The sequence below is a fragment of the Trifolium pratense genome, linkage group LG3 (genome assembly GCF_020283565.1).
Source record: "Trifolium pratense cultivar HEN17-A07 linkage group LG3, ARS_RC_1.1, whole genome shotgun sequence".
In the NCBI taxonomy this organism is placed as follows: Eukaryota; Viridiplantae; Streptophyta; class Magnoliopsida; order Fabales; family Fabaceae; genus Trifolium; species Trifolium pratense.
Genome location: NC_060061.1, coordinates 24534116 through 24554841, shown reverse-complemented (window position 1 = coordinate 24554841; position 20726 = coordinate 24534116). Strand labels below are relative to the sequence as shown.

The 20726-nt window shown below is 33.8% G+C and overlaps 4 protein-coding genes across 4 annotated transcripts; 2 read left to right on the top strand and 2 right to left on the bottom strand.

The window, feature by feature from the left end:
* Positions 1-5229: 5229 nt before the first annotated feature.
* LOC123917743 (lignin-forming anionic peroxidase-like) lies at positions 5230-6632 on the top strand. Its single transcript, XM_045969565.1, has 4 exons — positions 5230-5479; positions 5577-5768; positions 5865-6030; positions 6142-6632. Exons 1-4 carry the CDS (start codon positions 5273-5275, stop codon positions 6537-6539), a joined length of 963 nt encoding a protein of 320 aa, XP_045825521.1. The 5' UTR covers positions 5230-5272; the 3' UTR covers positions 6540-6632.
* A 2568-nt stretch (positions 6633-9200) lies between these two features.
* LOC123914823 (L-type lectin-domain containing receptor kinase VIII.1-like) lies at positions 9201-10139 on the bottom strand. The gene has a single exon (XM_045965994.1). It carries the CDS (start codon positions 10137-10139, stop codon positions 9201-9203), a length of 939 nt encoding a protein of 312 aa, XP_045821950.1.
* A 1103-nt stretch (positions 10140-11242) lies between these two features.
* Positions 11243-15774, top strand: LOC123917741 (endoglucanase 5). Its single transcript, XM_045969562.1, has 10 exons — positions 11243-11616; positions 12039-12251; positions 13154-13354; positions 13452-13538; positions 13617-13905; positions 14012-14175; positions 14348-14681; positions 14789-14833; positions 14930-15001; positions 15351-15774. The coding sequence occupies exons 1-10, from the start codon at positions 11407-11409 to the stop codon at positions 15638-15640; spliced, it is 1905 nt and encodes a 634-aa protein (XP_045825518.1). The 5' UTR covers positions 11243-11406; the 3' UTR covers positions 15641-15774.
* Positions 15775-15968: 194 nt separating this feature from the next.
* On the bottom strand, positions 15969-20514 carry LOC123917742 (enoyl-[acyl-carrier-protein] reductase [NADH], chloroplastic-like). The gene is made up of 13 exons (XM_045969563.1): positions 20292-20514; positions 19138-19442; positions 18557-18666; positions 18342-18397; positions 18172-18256; positions 18012-18059; positions 17458-17532; positions 17261-17372; positions 17049-17100; positions 16900-16951; positions 16735-16792; positions 16478-16576; positions 15969-16378 (listed from the first exon to the last, which is right to left on the bottom strand). The coding sequence occupies exons 2-13, from the start codon at positions 19409-19411 to the stop codon at positions 16224-16226; spliced, it is 1176 nt and encodes a 391-aa protein (XP_045825519.1). The 5' UTR covers positions 19412-19442; positions 20292-20514; the 3' UTR covers positions 15969-16223.
* Positions 20515-20726: the final 212 nt, after the last annotated feature.

The following is a 20726-nucleotide window of genomic DNA, read 5'->3' as shown; positions in this document are numbered from 1 at the left end:
ATTCATGAAGGTGTATTCTTTGACCGATTTCTACCGTGCAGTAGCATATCGGTATACAGTTGTAACTGGGTTGTTTTATCCTAGGGACGGCGTGGTTGATAGTCTGCTTGCACAATTTTGGGCAGTGCCACGAAACGTCTTAAAGAGAGCGACCTAGTCCGCGACTCAACCCAGTAAACTCTTCGGTGGCTGTAAAAATTATTTTTTAACTATTTTTTAAATCCGAATACAACAATTTTAAGACGTTTCTTTCTGCTATGACTACCGAAGAAATTACTAGTTCATATTATTATTATGTCGTTGACTATGGCAAACCATTTTTGGTTTAAAGGGAATCACTTCAAACATTAGCAACAAAATAAATCGTATTTTTAGAACAATAAAAGAGTTGCTAACGTGTTGAAGGATTATATTTCAATTGTATTTGAAACAATTGAACAAGTTTAAAAATGATAAAAAGTCTGAAGAAGATGCACTTGAAAGTCTGATAACTTGTCTTCTTTTGAAAGAAAAAGTTGTAAAGCAAGATCAGAAAAATAACGAAGTGTTTGTTGTCTCGAACAACAACACTAGAAACAGAAAAAGATACTCATCACTTTTGTTGATGAATGTTGAGATTATTTTTCATAAATCTTATGGAAAATAAAAGTGATAAATGATGTTCTTGACATGTTTCAATTCTTTGGAATTGAAATTGAAAATTAGTTCAATAAGAAAGTCAAGTAACTTCATTTTGTTAAGGCACAAAATATGATTCCCACAATTTTTAATGAGAATGAAATTATACATGAAATAACTACAACTTACTCTTTTGAGATGAACGGTAAAGAAAAATAAAATAAAAATAAAGAACCTTTTACCGAGCTAGTTGTTACGGTCATGTTTAATTCCGGCATTGCATATCATTAGTGGGGGAATTCAATTAACGGATTGTTTTGTGCTAAATAGAGTGCCTGAGTGCAAGAACAAAATTCACTTGTGAAATTTTGTAGAAAAGACAATTAACTTGTCTTATTTTTTGAACTTGGAGTAATTTGACGTAGGTTCAAATTCTCGACTCCTAGAGAGTTAAACTGACTAGTAAAGCCCATGGATGTGTATTTGTTGATACACAGTTATCATCAAAGCTTGTAGGTTGTAGCCTAAATGCTAAAATGATCATAGAATCAAAAGATGATTTCTATGAAAATGAATTTCTCTTTAAAATTGGGAAATAGTGGGGGCTCTAGTGGAGGCATTGTACCTGATCACATTCCAGTGATCAGAAGCAGTAATGAAAACATCGAACAAGGTGTAATAAAACCTCAAAGACGTAAGATAGCAAAAAGTTGCTAAAAAGTATGAACCTGATTACATGGTTTATAGATTAGAAGAGAATCCAACGAACCTCCAAGAAACTGTCTTTCTTGGATGCTGATTTATGGTTGTAACCGTAAATGATGAGATAGATTCTCTATGTTGATTTATGGTGGTAGCCGTAAACGATGAGATGAATTATCTATTGTCTAATAAGACTTGACATTTAGTAGACTTGCCTCATGAGTACAAATTGAATGATTATAAATAAATTTTAGAAAGAAAAACAAATATATATCTTTTCAACATGTTTTCTCTAATTACAAGAATAATATCCATAAGGCTAAATGGATGTTATAACTACTTTTCTAAATAGTGAATTGGAAGAAGAACTTTTTATGGAACAACCTAAATATTTTTTTTAACTCATGGGCATGAAAACTAAAGTCGATAAGTTGGATAAGACTTTGTAGAGTCTTAAACAAGTCATATGAAATGACATGAAAAGTTTGACAATTTGATGATTGTCAAATGAATTTCGAAGTAAATGTAATCTTGGAATTCTAGTTTCTTGATTCATGAATGCAAATTTCCTTAAATCAAACTCACTATGATGAGAAAGTTTTAAAGAAATATATTTACGGAAGCAAACTTGTCTGCATACTATATGATCCTAGTGTAAAAACTATGGAAGAACACTGGTGAAAGTGTAAGACAATCAGAATATGAAAGCATATATATGTTGCCGCATTTGATATATCACTGATTGTACTTGACCCGACGTTGCATATGTCGTAGCATTGCATATGTCGTGGTACTGTTATGCCGGTTTGTTAGTAAACCGAAGAACTAGCATTGGTATGCTATTGAGAGATTCATTAGATAAAAATGATAAAAATGACCATGAATCTCATATCATACTATTATTAGAGATTTTCTGATGTTCTTGAAGGATACAGTGATGTAGATTGGAATACATTATTATATGATTCCAAAACAATTAGTGACTATATATTTGAAATATATAATAGAGAAACTGTATCTTGGAAATCAGAGAAACAAACTATATATATTGGCTTAATCCAATATGGAGTCTGAAATGATACCATTAGCCACAACTAGTGAAGAAGCAAGTTGGTTGCTTGCAATTTGAGATTCCTTTATGGAATAATCTTTGCCAGATGTGTTGATCCATTGCGATAGTACCGCAGCTATTGCATAAATTGAACCGTTATTATAATGGTTAAAGACGTCGATTAAATGGAAGCACAACACAGTGAGATAGTTAGTCTCTAAAGGTGTTGTAAGAATGGGTCATGAACACGCTGATGAAAAATTTTTAGCAGATCCTTTGACGAAAGGAATAACTAAAGAGGAAGTCCATTATACATCTGGAAAGATGAGACTAATGCCTAAATGAATTTCTCATGATGGAAACCCAACCTAAATGACTGGAGATTCCAAGAAATAGGTTCAATGGGTAATAACAAGTTGTGAGGAGTTAAAGATGATCATGCAAGTAAAAATAAGAAAAGCATGATTCCTGAAAGCGAAAGGTTGAGATAATAAAACTCTTAATGAGATCTATACTCTGTATGAGTGGAGTACCGAGCTTCAGGAGTACTCTTGATAGACTCACCTATATGAATGTGGAACTGAGGCCGGTTCCTATGGAATTTAGAGGCGAATTCCTAGAGTGTTCATGAAACTGGGATACACGTGCAGGGCCATTAAAGCACGGGCTATAAAGATACACCTTAAGAAAAGGTTGTGTGCGGGTTTGAGAAAAATCCGAGATAGAGTTCAAGACAAGTGTCACTCTTGCTAAATCGGGCTCTTACTTGCTATGTAAAGGTTCAAGTCATAGACACCTTTGCTTATGCACAATCTTTTAGAAGCGTCCTACGATATTTTGGAATTTTCTTTTAAATTCAAGTGGGGGATTGTTGGAACAAAGTTCACATTGGTGTGTGAATTGAAAATAAAATTGAGTCTCATATCGGGTACTATAGCATACTAGTGTGTTGTAGCATACTAGTGTGCATTTTGAGGAAATAAATAAATTAAGTTTCACATCGGTTACAAACTTTATTTATTTATTTAATTTAGGGTAAATAGTGTTATACCCCCTGCAAAATAGACGAGTTTTGCGTTAACCCCCTGCAAAATATTTTTTTGAGATTACCCCCCTGCAATGTCAAAATTCTTTGCGTTACCCCCCTGGCTCAACAAGTGGGCATATGACATGGAAGAATCTTGATGTGGCATGACACGTGGAAATTAATTTATTTTTTATTTATTTTTAATTGCCAACTCATTAATTAATGTGGATTTTTAATTAAAAAAATGAAAAAAAACTTAAAAGTTGTTATATTTTTATGAACTTACTTAAAAGAAATTTTTTTTTTTTGACTAAAAGTTGTTATTATATATATAAAAAAAAAAATCTTATATATATATAATAACTAATAATAGAGTAACCAAAAAAAAAAACGAAGATGAAAAAAAAACTAATAATAATAATAGTAACCAAAAAACTAATAATAATAATAATAATAATAATAATAATAATAACTAATAATAATAGAGTAACAAAAAAAAAAAACTGCAATCACATAGTAACGCAAGAACAATCGCTTTGCCCTAACCCCAAATTGAAATTGAAAACGAATAACAATCGCTGCACTGCATATGAACGGAACGAAAAAAAAAGTTTCTTTAAATAAAAAAAATTCTTTAAATAAAAAAGTTTCTTTAAAAAAAAGTTTCTTTAAAAAAAAGTTTCTTTAAAAAAAAAAGATTTCTTTAAAAAAAAAGTTACCGTAAAAAAAAGTTTCTTTAAAAAAAAAAGTTTTTTTCATTTTTTTTTAATTAAAAAAAAAATAATTACTAAGTTGGCAATTAAAAATAAATAAAAAATAAATTAATTTCCACGTGTCATGTCACGTCAAGATTCGCCCATGTCATATGCCCACTTGTTGAGCCAGTGGGGTAACGCAAGGAATCTTGACATTGCAGGGGGTAATCTCAAAAATATATTTTACAGGGGGGTAACGCAAAACTCGCCTATTTTGCAGGGAGTATGACACTATTTACCCTTTAATTTATTGTGATTTATTTTCCATCAATTTGTAACTGACAAGTTTATGGGAGAATAATTCTACTTGATGGCTAACTACACTAAGGAAATATATACTTATTTTCACGTAAGTAGTGGCCTCTCTTTTTTTTGGGTGAAAATAACAACAAATATAAGAAATCAGGTGCCACAACACTCAATGTTAATATGCTTTTGGTTGTCAAATTGCTACTGTTAGTTTTGATGAATTTGTTTTGTTAAGAATTTGATATCATGAACCTTTTCTATGTCAGTAACATAGATTCTCTTTTAGTTACTTCACTAATTTGAAATTTTGGAGATAAATGAACCTTATTATTATTAATTTGGTTTATATTATGAGTGATAAGAGTATCACTAGTTCCATCAAATTGAGAATGGTCATAGTACCATAATCCCTGGATGGTCTTAGTATCATATTGGAATGGCCTCAGTGTCATTATATTGATTGATATTGTAGTATCATCAATACATGTGGTATTGTAGTACCACATGTGGTATCGTATTCCGTTGATTCATAGATTGAGGTTGTAGCATCAATCTGAGTGGTATTGTAGTACCACTGTATCACCGATGAAACATAGAATGATGTCGTAGCATCAATTTGAGTGGTATTGTAGTACCATTCATGAAGGTGTATTCTTTGACCGATTTCTACCGTGCAGTAGCATATCGGTATACAGTTGTAACTGGGCTGTTTTATCCTGGGGACGGCGTGGTTGATAGTCTGCTTGCACAATTTTGGGCAGTGCCACGAAACGTCTTAAAGAGAGCGACCTAGTCCGCGACTCAACCCAGTAAACTCTTCGTATTTATTCAACTAATCATATATAGTAAGTAACTACAAATTTGTCTGTGATGGCTAATAGAATTATCACTAGTTTTGTTGTCACATTGGTGGTGTTAGCCACAATATGTGATGCACAATTGTCATCTACATTTTATGACGGTACATGTCCTAATGCACTTAGCACTATTAGAACTGCGATTCGTACTGTAGTTTCTAAAGAGCGTCGTATGGCTGCATCTCTTATTCGTCTTCATTTTCATGATTGTTTTGTCCAGGTAATTATTTTATTCATATTTATTTTTTATTACTATTAAAAAAATTAGATATAAATTAGCTAAGAGGTTAATTGGCATATGTTGAATTAATTTGCAGGGGTGTGATGCATCAATTTTGTTGGATGATAGTTCCACAATCGAGAGCGAAAAGAGTGCACTTCCAAATGTTAACTCAGTAAGGGGATTTGAAGTCATTGATAAAGCAAAATCTGAGGTGGAAAAAGTATGCCCAGGAGTTGTATCTTGTGCAGACATAGTAGCTATAGCAGCACGTGATGCATCATTTGCTGTAAGTTTAAGTTGATATATATATAATATACAAAATTAAAGCATACACTTGTTTTTTACGATAGTATAACAAATAACATATATATATATGATGCAGGTTGGTGGTCCATCATGGACAGTGAAACTTGGACGTAGAGACTCTACCACCGCAAGCAAAAGTTTGGCCAATACAGACCTTCCATTATTTACAGACGATCTTAACACTCTTATATCTCGTTTTACAAACAAAGGTCTCACTGCTAGAGACATGGTTACTCTATCTGGTAAATTCATTACTATTTCATACATATTTTTATATTTGTCTATATGACTAACTTTTATTAAGCAATGTATAAACCTTTTGTATAATATTGGTGACTTTTATTTTAACTTAGGCGCGCACACAATCGGACAAGCTCAATGTTTCACATTTCGTGGTAGGATATACAACAATGCAAGTGACATAGATGCTGGATTTGCTCGTACTCGCCAACGTGGTTGTCCATCTTTGAGTACGACCGCGAACAATCAAAAGTTGGCAGCATTGGACTTGGTCACACCAAATTCTTTTGACAATAACTACTTCAAGAATTTAATTCAAAAGAAGGGTCTTTTACAATCAGATCAAGTTTTATTCAGTGGAGGATCTACAGATTCTATCGTTTCAGAATACAGCAAAAATCCTACAACTTTTAAGTCTGACTTTGCCGCAGCTATGATAAAAATGGGAGATATTGCACCCTTAACTGGATCCGCCGGAATCATAAGAAGCATTTGCAGCGCTGCCAACTAATTATACAAATTCTTCCTTCATCGGCATCAATTATTTGCCAATTGTTATTAATTTGTGTGTTTCAATTTCATTATTAAATTTATTATTTTGTTATTTTCTTTGTTGTGCCATGTACAATTGTATGGTTATAACAATATTGCTTAAAACTTTTATATATAATTTGTGTGATGTTGAAACCGAAGAGTGTGTACTAACTCATAAAAAAATGTTTTTCTTCCCGTAATGATAAGCTTATATTCTTATCTTCATTTTATCTAACTTAGTTATTCAATTAATTTAAAAAATAATTTGTACTATATTATAAGAAAACCGTAAAAAGCATTATTTTTTATATAAAAATGATAGTAATTCTCATTCCTTTTGCCATACTTTTAAAATAACTCTTTGTTACTATGATAAAATTTATTTTGTTATTATCGTCATTTTATCTGCCTTAGTTATTCAATCAATTTAAAAGGTAAATTGTTTATTATAAAAAATCATAGAAAGCTCGGTAAAAAAAAAATCATAGAAAGCATTATTTTTAAAATTTAAAAAAAAAATAGTAATTCTCTAGTATTTTCGCCTTACTTTTAAAATAACTCTTCGTTACTATTATAAAAAAAAAATAAAGTAAATAAAAAGAAAAATAGAAACTCTTTGTTACTATAATAAAAATTTATGTGATTAATATCAATCGTTAGTTAGTTCAGTGGTGATTGGCGCTGAAATTGGTATTGAGGATCACGGTTCGATCTCCGCAACTGCGATCGGAGGGGGTTGAAATCACTTGATGTCAGAACTGGCCCCCAAACCAGATTAAACTGATGGTGAAAAGCCAAAAAAAAAATATTTGATTAATTGAAAAAAACTCATTTATTCAAACAAAATGAAAACCATTAAACTTATCATTCTACACTCATTTATTCAAACAAAATGAAAACCATTAAACAAGATGAATCTAAGTAATACAATAGAGAGATTTTATGTGAAATTGTCGAGAGTTTGCTCAGATATGTGTGGAGTGTGTTTAGTTGACGGCTTTTTCTTCGTTTGGAAGGGTTGGTTCGACAATGGTGTTTTCGGTGAGAGATGTTTCTAATCTGCTTCACTTTAGTGTTTTGCTATGGTTATAGGTTGGGGTTGGAGTAGGACGTCAAAAGGAGTCATTTTAGAATTTTACACAAGGGTGGATTCATGTGGTGATTTTTGTACTTTTTAATTGGTTAAGGTGTTTTCATCACCTTATCTTTATTTGTTTGATCCGACAATCTCTTATACTTCGGTGGGAGATTTGTCTATTTTTTGGACCAAATTTGGTCTCATGGAATGCTAAGAAGGGCAATCTCTGGTTGCCCGTTCAAGTGCCAAAGTGAGTATCGTGCTCTTGCTCACACTACTTCTGAACTTATGTGGATTCAATCACTTCTGCTTGATCTCAAAATTCCCATTCACACTCCAGCTCTTCTATGTGATAATGTCAGTGCTGTTCTTATTGCTCATTACCCGGTACTGCATGCTTGCACTAAACATCTTGAGCTTGACATTCACTTTGTCCGTGAGAAAGTTGTTGCTAAGGCTCTCCACATTCAACATGTCCCAGGCTCTGATCAAATTGCTCTCACTAAGCCACTTCCTACTTCACGTTTTCTTGCTCTCAGGGACAAACTTAAAGTGTTTGGTTTTCACCCACCTTAAGTTTGTGGGGGAGTAATAGAGTAGTCAACACTTAGTCAATAGATTGCCAAGCTGGCAGAATAGTTAGAAGAGTCTAGAAGTTGTTATGCTGAGCTGGCTTATAAGATAGAGTTTGTTAGAAGATGTAGCAGAATAGAATCACATGTATATATATATATATATACCTTTCTCTAACCTCTGTAACAAACTCAAGAATTCATTTCTCTATCAATGGAAACAACAGTTGCAGAGAAACTTATTACTATGTGCAATTCTATGTCAAAGCACCTCTGGCTACTGTTTTTCATTTGGTTCTTGAATGTATTCATGGTGCTAAAAAGCAAGAAATTGTTGCTCAATCGATGACAAAGGCTGAGTTCCTAGCAGCAGCTGAATTAGTTAACCAAGCATTGTGGATTAGGAAGTTGTTAAAAGATGTTCAACACAAGCAGAGGCAAAGTACTAAGATTTATGTGGATAGTCAAAGCTGCAATCTCAATTTTCAACAATCCAGTGTTTCATGGAAAGACACCAAGCATTTCAATGAAACTGTACTTTCCGGGGGGGAAGTTCAACAAGAGGATGCTTTCTGTTCTGTTTTAGTAGATTAAGAATTTAAAATATTCTGTTTTAGGAGATTGTTATCAATTTTTGTATTTAAAGATGCTTCATATCAATAAAATTTTAAGTAGAGTTTTAAAAACACATTATTTAATACAATACAATGTCATTATTTTCCTATTTTTAGTTTCTTAACTTGTCCACATTTGCATACAATATGACCTTGTTTATCCTTTTATTGGAGATTAAGTGCATGTTTGGAACCGCAGTGCAGTCCATTTATCGTCTCACAATGTAAGTTACAAGCCTAAGAAGACAGATCTTCCAGTAACATCATCACAGCTTCAAAATTTATTCATAAATCACCACATAATCATCTTCCAGTAACATCATCACAGCTTCAAAGTGCAAGACTAATTATTGCAAAGTCCAGTGTTGGCAATGTTAAAACTTATAAGGAAACAAAGTAACTGGTCTTGTTCTTGGCAACTCAGGAATAGGCTTCTCCATGTTATGCAGAAGCTCTACAACTTGCTCCATCGAAGGTCTTCCTTTGTTCTCATTTAAAGTACAAAGCAACCCTATTTCCATAACTCGAATCGCTTGCTCCAAATTGATCAACGATCCTATTCTTCTATCAACCAGCTTCACTTTCTCATCAGTCTCATGCAAGTTCCATGCAAAATCCAATAAGTTCCTCTCTTCCGAATTTCCTTGATCTGTTTCCTCCACCCTTGGCCTTCCACCAATCACTTCCAACACAACCACACCAAACTCAAACACATCAGCACCATTACACACTACTGCCTCAAACTGTTTTGATTCTGCTCCCAATAGCACAAATCCAAAATCTCCCAAAACAGCTCTGAAGCTGACATCTAGAAAAACACTGCTGCATTTCATGTTCTTGTGAGCTAGTTGTTTACTGTGCAAGAAACTCAAGCCATCAGCTACATCTTCGATGACTTTGAACCGACGCGTCCACGGAAGAACACCAGCTCCGAATAGCCATTTGTCGAGGCTTCCATTAGGGACAAAATCATAGACTGTAATGATTTCATTGTTGTCTTGACACCGTCCCCTTATATGAAGCAAATTCGGGTGACCAACATGACTAGTGACTTTCATTTCTTTCAACAATCGCTTCTTATCGGATCTATGTGTGCTGAAAAATTCAGTTGAGAATCTTTTCACAGCTACTTGGCTTCCATTACTAAGCTTTCCTCTGTAGTATACTCCTCTAGTATCACTTCCAAGTGTTTCTATCTCACTGAATGATCCAGTCGAAGAGGAAATTTCACAGACATATTTTTGAAAGATTATTTGACAGACATGTTTAGAGCTATTAAAAAGTCCCGGAAATTCTAAAATTTGATTAAACATTCAAAGATTAAAAGTTTAAGGATTAAGGATAATTAAACAATTTTGAAAATTAACATGACTAAAAACATGTCGCTTTTTATTTTGGGACCAAAAATAAAATTTGGTAATTTTTTATCAACTAAAAACATATTTAACCCAATTAAGAAGATTTTTTTTACGAGGGAGCAGAACATCGAACCCACGACATCATGCATACTACCCAAATCTCTCATCATTATACCAAACTTGTGGCTTAATAATATCATATTTTGATATACAAAGATGATTTATTTTATTTTTTTGGTTACTAAAGATGATTTTAATTTTTTTTTTTTTTTTTGCTTTCACCACCAGTTTAATCTGGTTCGGATGTAAGTTCTAGCATCAAGTGGTTTCAACCCCCTCCGATCACAGTTGCGGGGATCGAATTGTGGTCCTTCCTACCAAATTCAACATCAATCACTACTGAAACCAAATAATCATTGGTTAAAGATTATAGTTTAAGAACTAGTCTATATTTGTCTATTTTGAGGTACAATTAATAAAAGACGCCTATACTCTACCAAAAAAACAAAAAAGACACCTATATTCACCTAGTAAATTTATTAGAATGATTAACACTCCAGGAGTGTTAAAAGCCAAGTAGTTAGACCCATTTAAAATATTGTTTGCCGGCAAAAGCAGAAGCACCCATCTATAGCTATTTATTTTCATTCTTATATTTTTTTAATTTAAATTCTCATATTCTTTTTTTATTATTATTCTTATATAGTCTCCTCATTCTTTTCTATATATAAAATTGTGTATTATTGATCTAACTATTAAAGAATTTGTATAAGTTACACGGTAGTAAAAATTTTGTACATATGTCCTGGTAATCTTAAAAAAAAAACGTGTATCTTTTTTCTTCATATTATGATTCATCATATTCAATCAAACTAGATTTTAAATTTTCTTCATGAAAAATAAAAATTGAAATTTAATATCTTGAGGGGGGGTTTTATATACTATGATAGTATTAATAAAGAAACATTATGCACGATAGACCCTTCAGTTTACATACACATTGGCACGTCAAAACGTGGGAACCTCTTTCAACTTCCTAATGTTTCATTTATGTCAAATGTCAACCACAACGTGATGCCTACCACACGTACACATTATTTCATTCTTATTATGAACTTATATATAAGTTTGTAATGTTTGATGCATAAGGCAAATCATAGAGTGCAGTCACATTTTCTTAATTATTCATTCAGCCTGCAAAGTAATTAATTAATTAACCATCATGAAGAACATAAACATATCTTTGTGCATGGTTATGACACTAGTACTTGTTCACTTAGGTGGAAGTGTACCTTCAAGTTTCAACTATGGTGATGCTCTTGACAAAAGTTTGATGTTCTTTGAAGCTCAAAGGTCTGGTAAATTACCACTTCAACAACAGCGGATTAAATGGCGCGGTGATTCCGGTCTCAAGGATGGAATTCAGCAAGGAGTGAGTACCCTTTTGAAATTCAACTAGGCATTTTTTGAATAAACAGTTTAGTTAAAGTACTTATAATATAATCACTTATCATATAAGTGATTGTATGTATTTTTATAACAAACGATAAAACAAAGTTGGACTTTTTTTTTGTTAATCCTCTGTTCCCAGAGGAAGGGGGTCCAATAATCCAAAGTTGGGCTGCGAAGTATTTAAAGTCTAGCCAAAAATTGTTCCTACCAGAAATAAAAGTCGGACTATTTTCATCTATGATATAAACTGTTTTAAGAAACTATCCTCCTTAAGAGCTTATAGAAATAAAGCTGAAAACAACTTATGAACACGTCAAACGTTGTTTCCATAAACTCTCCCAAACTGTTTCGGAGTATATATAAATAGTTTAACTAAATTGGATTTTTGTGTGGTTGTTATAGGTGGACCTGGTGGGAGGATACTATGATGCAGGTGATCATGTGAAGTTTGGGCTACCAATGGCATTCAGTGTGACAATGCTTGCATGGGGAGCTATTGAGTTTAGTAAGGAAATGGCAGATTTAAACCAAATGGGACATACACTATGGGCCATTAAATGGGGAACTGATTACTTCATCAAAGCACATCCTCAGCCTAATGTTCTTTGGGGACAGGTAAAACCAGTGCAACAACTAGACAGTATTCATTAGTTCTGTTAATTGTTTGGTCTTTTGGCCAACAATTTTCATCTGCCAAAATTATTATCATTATTATTATAGTATTACTCGCAAATATCAGCAAAAATTGGTCAATAATGGTTGATGTATTTGGAATTTTGGACTAAATACATCAATTTTGTTTGACCGGACTTTTATATTTGAGACTGGAGGGAGTATATTACAAATGTTTTCTGATTAAGACCACAGCTATGTTAATTTCTTCTTTGACATAATTATTTGCAATTTATTGTTACAAAGCTTATTTTACATGGAGAATTTGATGAGCAAATTCAAATTAAGGCGTTGTTCGGATAAACAGTTTAATTAAGCATTTATAACATAGATAAGTGCTTATTTATAAGTTCATTTTATAGCAAAAGATAAAATAAAGTCAAACTATTTTCATAAGTTAGAAGCTTTTTCATAAGCTACATGGAGAGCTTGTGGAAATAAGCTGAAAACAACTTATAAACAAGTCATGAGTTGATTTCATAAACTCACACAGTATCACAAGTAGATAGTAGATGAGCTCAAATAAGCTCATCCAAGTGAATAAGTGTTTCAAAAAAAAAAAAAATGAGTCCTAAATGGAATTTTGGAAATAAATCACTTATTCAATAAGTCGAGCTAGCTGTAGTATCTAGTATGAGAGGACGGAATGAAGATAAAATCCGGCCAGCCTTGTATAAGTTGTTTCCTTATTGTGAAAATAAGCTGAAAGCCTGAAACAAGTTACGGACATATCATAAGTTATTTTAATTATTAGTGACTCTTCAAATGCATTACTAATTTGGTTGAATGTTAAGTGTGCTTATGGTATAGTAAAATATTGTTTTTCTCTGAGAATTTTCTTTCAGGTGGGCGATGGAGCTTCTGATCATTACTGCTGGGAACGTGCCGAAGACATGAAGACTTCAAGAACTGCCTATAAACTTGATGAACAACACCCTGGCTCTGATCTTGCAGGTGAAACTGCAGCTGCATTGGCTTCTGCAGCCATAGCTTTCAGGCCTTACAACTCTTCTTACTCTAATCTCCTCCTAGTTCATGCAAAACAGGTGAGAGGAGTAATCACAACACACGTTTTGATTCGTAGATATCTTTTCAAAATTTACGCTCAATGTGGAGTTATTGACATTCTTCTATCTGTCGCAGCTCTTCACATTCGCGGATAGGTACAGAGGTCTATATGATGAATCTATATCTAGTGCTCACCAATTCTATGCTTCTTCTGGTTATTCAGTGAGTAAACTTTTTTTTTTGTTTTTTCTTCATTTCTATTAGTATCCGATCAAATCTAAATAAACTTCTTTGGTGAAGGACGAATTGTTATGGGCTGCTGCCTGGCTGCATCGAGCAACCGGTGATGAATACTACCTAAAGTATGTTGTGGACAATGCGGTTTATATGGGTGGAACCGGCTGGGCGGTGAAAGAGTTCTCTTGGGACAACAAATACGCTGGTGTCCAGACGCTCCTATCAAAGGTATTACTAGAAGGTAAAGCTGGTCCATATGCATCTACACTAAAGCAATATCAGGCCAAAGCAGATTATTTTTCCTGCGCCTGTTTGCAAAAGAATGATGGTTACAATGTTCAGAAAACTCAAGGTTAGTTGTTGTAAGACATTAATTTAATTCAAAAATCACTTGAAAGAAACATTCAGAGAAAAGTATAATCATATATTTATTTCTGCTTGTGGTTTCTCTTTACTAGGTGGCTTAATATACGTGCACGAATGGAACAACATGCAGTATGCTTCATCTGCTGCATTTCTTTTAGCCGTTTACTCTAATTATCTGTCAGCTGCAAAAGCACAGCTCAACTGTCCTGAGGGTCAAAGTCAGCCTCAGGAACTCCTCGATTTTGTCAAGTCACAGGTATCTATCGGAATCTGTTAATCTCGTTGTCCCTAATTATAAGCATCGTTTGGTAAAAAGTGGGAAAGGGACTTATAAAAAGGGACCGAGGGAGTACCTTCTTATAACTTGCTGAACATTTTATTACTTCGTGATTTAGTATAACTGAAACTGTGAATTTTGGTTGACACAGGCTGATTATATCCTTGGTAAAAACCCAGAGGATATGAGTTACTTGGTAGGATATGGACCAAAATATCCGATTCATGTTCACCACAGAGGCGCTTCCATTGCTTCAATCTTTTCTCTTCACTCTGAGGTTGGTTGCGCACAAGGATTTGACGCATGGTATAACCGTATTGAGCCAAATCCTAATGTAATCTATGGAGGTCTTGTGGGGGGTCCAGATAGAAATGATCACTACTCCGATGACAGATCCAATTATGAACAAACTGAGCCTACACTATCAGGTTCTGCTCCTCTTGTAGGCATCTTCGCTAAACTGCAAAGTTCATATAGGAATCCAGGTGAGGAATCAATATGAATATCGCCATTCTGTACTAAAATCTGATATTTTTGTCAGCTTTTTTCTATATGAAGCCTCAATCACTCTTCTCCTACTTGCTTGACACAGGTTACTACCATAAGGAATCACCACTGCCACAACAACAAACATCAAGTGAGTAAAAAGAAAGGGTCTATACTTTGATTTGGTTTTCGAAGTTTCTAGTCATAAAATTTTTGCACTACTAAACTGACATTCATTGTTTGACAGGTACAACAAGTTCTTACAAAGAACCAACACCTAAAACCCTTTGGAAAGAACCAACACCTAAAACACCACAAGGTGAGATCCAATAGACTAAATAGCCATTACGGCCTTTGAATATGTCAAACGGTGTTGTTATAGTCTTTGAATATGTCAAAATTACAAAACCATCATTCAGTGTATCTTTTGTTAGTAATTCGATGGACCGAACTGACTAATGAAAGACACGCTTAAGGATCAAACTAACTAACAAAAAACATATTTGAGGACCAAACATTAACAAGTGACACATCGATGATGTTTTATAGCAATAGCGCCTGACACATTCAACGACCAATAAATATAATACAGGCTTTCAATTTCATTGCTTTCAAATTTTCTTCATGCAAACAATGGCTTAAAATGATAAGGTGTTGTGTTGTTGCAGGTGCACCAGTTGAATTCCTTCACTCAATTTCCAGCTCATGGACAGTTGGTACTACAACTTATTACCGACACAAGGTGGTAATCAAGAACACTTCTGCAAAGCCAATCTCAGATCTTAAGTTGTTGATTGAGAATCTCTCAGGTTCTGTATGGGGTCTGTATCCAACTGGAGAGAAGAACACCTATGAACTTCCACAGTGGTTCAAGGTCTTGAATCCTGGTTCTGAATGTATTTTTGTTTATGTTCAAGGTGGACCTCAAGCAAAAATCTTGATTCAAAGCTTCCACTAATCATTTTGGTAGATGTCAAGTCATAAAAAGCCTTTTTTTGGAGCATGAGTAATTTGACAGTTAAATTGCTGTCCCTCCATGATTGTAAATTTGTAATACCAACTTGTCAATCAAAGTCAATTTCTTACTACCTATATTTATACATCTAATATCATTTTCAATAATCCTTCCCTATTAACCAATATTCATTTGACTATTTCACACAAATTAAGAAAAGTGTAAAAATGAATGAGAGAGCGATATTTTTACAAATGCATCCTTCAATTGTGAGACGAAAAGAGTATCTTTCAAAGTTTAAGCAAATCTTCAGAATTTGGACTCAAAGCAGTTAGAAAATCCGCAATCATACAATCTCAAGTCTCAACCATCAAACTAAGATCAGACGGTTCATATTTCAAATTGTTACATTATTATTACATTCATAATCATATGACCTAAGTGAAGACTGCGAAATAGATAGAAAGATTTTAAGTCTACAACACAAAAACTGCGAAAAATAGCCTACAAAAAAGTGAAACAAATACTCTAAGTGAAGACTACATTGACTTAGTTGGGAAGAGAGTAAAGAGAAAAAAATGTCTACTTAATGTTGCTCCTTAGGAAGGTCGAGATCTTTAAATATGGGACTGTCAACTCCAACGCCCATAGCATTCAGACCATTGTCAACATATAGAACAGTACCCGTGATAGCTGATGCTAAAGGTGATGACAAGAACGCAGCTGCATTGCCCACCTCCTCTGTTACACATGAAAATTTTGACTCAGTTATCAAAATAAATCAAAGATTGAGGATGAACTGGATATGTCACAAGGACTATTTTGTGACGGAAATATTACCTGCAGAAAGCTCTTTCTGTAGAGGTGCATTGGCTATTGAATAATCAATCATCTTTTCAATGAATCCAATTGCTTTTGCAGCACGACTTCTTAGTGGACCTGAAGGCAAGAGACACGACATGTTAACCACAGGAACTAAATTCACCAACATGTAAACAAAAACAATTAACTTCAACCAATATTCAGGGCTCTAGGCATTAGTGTAAGTATAAGACATGAAGGCGCGAAGAGCATTAAAAAGGGGAGTGGGAAGGTACCAGCAGATATAGTATTGACTCTAATTTTGCGCTTTCTACCAGCTTCAAAAGCAAGCACCTGACAATGCATAAGCCGTAATTTTAAACATCCGGCGACAAGGGAAAATAACCAACAACTGAAAATTATTGTGAGATGGTAAGTTTGGAAAAAAGGTTGAATCTTACTCGTGTATCACTTTCGAGTGCAGCTTTTGCAGAACTCATTCCACCACCATATCTGCATTATCATTTAGTTCATGAATGAATGAATACAGTAATTCTAAATTTTATGATATATAGAACTATAAGGACTTTGTAAGGCATAATCAACATACCCGGGAATGATCCTCTCTGAAGCGATGTATGTGAGAGAGAGTGAAGATCCACCTACAAACAAATCGAAAAGGTAAGATAAAATGATAAACTGAATAAGTTATTAATTAGAATTTGGAGTAGAACTAAATCAACCCCAAAAGCTAGCTCGAGGAGTGGGGAAGATTACCCGAACCTTATACAGAATGGAAGTATTATTAGATAAGGTACATGCCTGGGTTCAAGATTGGAAGAAAATGCTTGAGTAAAGAAACATAGGAGTAACTAGATGCAGATAACGCAGCAAGATATCCATTCCGAGAAGTCTCCAACAGTGGTTTGGTCACCTATAACAAAGTTAACTGATTAATAACAAAGCTGGAGTCCGAAGTCATAAAGAATCTCCAATGCTAATTACTCTATTAACCATACCTCTGGTCCATTGGCAAGTGAGTGCACAAGGATGTCTATGCTGCCAAAATCTTCCTTAACAGATTCAGCAACTTCCTGAAAAGTAAGTGATGATCGTAAGATATAACAAGGCTAGTCTTATGCAGTAAGTCAGGAACCAAAAAAGCTCGAGAATCGGTTCATGTTTATAAACAATACTACTCTTAGTTAATACTTCATTAGAGTTCCTGGATTCTTCAACACCCAGAAAGAAATTACCCTATGCTTAATTACCAAAATGAAAATTACTTAATACTTAAAAGTGAGTTTTGGGGCTTTTGTCTTCCATGACTCTAGATGTCAATTTAGTATGTGACACCAGACAAGTACCTTGGTCCAAGTCCTATTAAAGTAAAGAATACAAAAGTCTCAGAAATCAAAATCTGTCAAAAAATAACTAATCACAATTTTCACCTAAGCTTGTAAGTTGTAATACACTGAATTTCGGTATCGTCCCATAAATATAATTGTCAAGATTTTTATCCAAGACTGTGACCATAAGAGCATTTTGACCAAGCATAAATAAGTCTATATACCTTAACTGTCCATTTGCTGGATCCAGCATAGCGCTTGTTTGTTTTTATCTAAACAATTGTCCAAAAAAAAGAATCAGTATGAGAATAAAAGTTATGACATAAATCATAAATGTACTTCATGTCTTTATTAAAATATTGAAACTAGGTATCTATTGTTTACATCTTCTGGTACATCCTCATAATTGTCAAAAACAGCATCCAAGGGATAAACTTTGGTAATTTCCATTAACGAACCATCAGGTAATCTGAAGGAAAAAATGACTCTTATTAGCAAGGTGATACATCGTGTGGTATAACAAACAAAATCAATAGCAGTAGTTAATGTCATACACGCGTGATTCGTCAAATTTCCCACGTCGTAAGCTGGACTCAAAAATATTCAGAGCCTGTAATAATAGTAAACAGTTCATAAATATATCAATACAAAAGGACTGGAATACATACACAACAGGAAGGATTCAAAAAGTCGGCAGACAGATAACCCCAAGTGAATTTGTATTGACTGATAAGTACCCATTTTTACCCGAAATAACATAATAACTTACAGGAACCCATGTGCCAAGAAGAATTTCAGCTCCTGCTGCAGCAAGAGATTTTGCAATTGCCCATCCGTATCCATTGTCATCGGCCACACCAGCAATAAAGGCCCTTTTACCTATAAAAAGCGCCATTTTCAGTAAACCACTAGTTCTCAATAGTCAGTAGTCAATGAAAGCAATATCTAAGACAAGACAGCCAAATAAATTTTCAGTGATTATTAAAGAAAAGATAAATCTTAATTTAGCTGATTTTATCAACAAGAGTTATCTGGATATTAGCTTGGTATTTATATTTTGTACCAGTGTTATCAATCACATATCAATAGGCGCTGTTTAACAAAATCTTGTACCAAATAAATAGTGTATTGCAGAACAATGGCGAAGTTAGACATATAGGCGGTATATTTTGACAAAAATTGTTAGTTAATGGAAAATAAGAAGGTTAAGTTCTCAGGAATATAATATGTCTCTTAAACAGTAGTTAGACATCATTGTCCTCTCAAAAGAAAAAGTAGTTAAACATCGTTGAGACATATGTAAGTAAAGACATAATAATTACAGTGAGCATAAAAAGAATGAAAAATAACCTTTCAAATTAATTGGCAATCCTGAAATTGGACTTGTTACATTAGACTCAGACGTTGCCTTCGTCACAATTTTAACAGATTTTGCGGATGATGATGTAAAGCTCCTTTGGAAGGGCTGCACCGATGCAACATGACATGCACTTGCAAGTTTATTCCATGATCCCGTCTTGGACTTGCTACCAAGAACCACAGTGCTGACATCGGCAAACTTTTGTGATGAAGGAATGCATGATCTTGACATTGCAATTTGCAAGCTAGAAAACGATGTTGCCATCTTCAATGTGTTTAGTATGGTAGAAGAAATCCTAGATGTACAAAAAGAAACCACATCAATAGTTATACCATATAAAGCACTACAAAAAAGACTTGGGTCTTGTTTGGACAAACAACTCAACTAAGAGCTTCTAGCATAAGTGCTTGTGTATAAGCTATTCTTATAACAAAAATATTAAATAAAGTCAAATTGTTTTCATATAAGATATAAATTGTTTTCATAAGCTATCATGTAGAGCTTATGAAACTAAATAGTTTTCAATAAGATCTCCCAAACAGACTCATAAGTGCTTATGTCAGTGGATTAGTTCAAATAAGTCGATCCAAACAGACCCTTAATTGATTTCTCAATCTTCAAATCCAATACTTAAACATGAAATACACGAAGAGAAGTTCAGGTTACAAGCAGCCTATTACATACAATCGAGGATGTCCAATCAATTCAACACATTGAAAAAGTACAATTTTTTTCACAAATCAGTATGAATTAAAACTAACACATTATGAGTGCACAAGTCATATACACCAGAAAACACACGCATAATGAAATCTGAAACCTTTTACGTATAAGTACAAAAATCAGAGAAAATCACATAATTTATGAAGTACTTGTCAAATAATTTCCAAGATCCAAAGTTTCCACTAACTGAAACTGAACAGAAACAACAATAAACCTTGATACAGTACATAATGCAGCAAAATGCACATCAAATCCAGAAAAAGAACAAAACTTTAGCACATATTATATCACCCAAAGACAATTAAAAAGACCCAATTATGCAAAATGAATAAAAATTTGAATTTTGAGTAAAACCCCAGAAACATTTTGAAACTAAAACCCCACACCACAATTGAAAACAAGAGATGGGGGTGTTAGTTACCTGATGGGGTTGTCAAAGCAGCAATGTAGGAGAAAAGTGTTGATGTTAGAATGGAAAAAGATAAGGAGTAATTAGGTGGGGTTGGATTGAATGAGGAAAATGGTGCAGTGTTATTGTTATAGCCGCTGTTGTTACATAAAAGAAAGAAACTTTGGAAGTGTCGAACAAATGCTTAGTTAGCGAGGTTTTCCTGTGTGTTGTGTTGTGTGGGTAACTCCTGTCTCTCTCACGTGCGGAAGACAAAGCCAGATAGATTTCACATAAGATTTATTTTTGGCAAAAAAAAAAAAAAAAAAAATAATAGTTGATAGCTTAATAGCTGATTACTTTATAGCAATCTCAATTTTAAGTTATGAGACTCTTTTATTCTTTTATTTATTATTTATTGGACTAGTTTTTTTTCGTTATGTTAGTGAAAACTTATGGCTGGTTTAT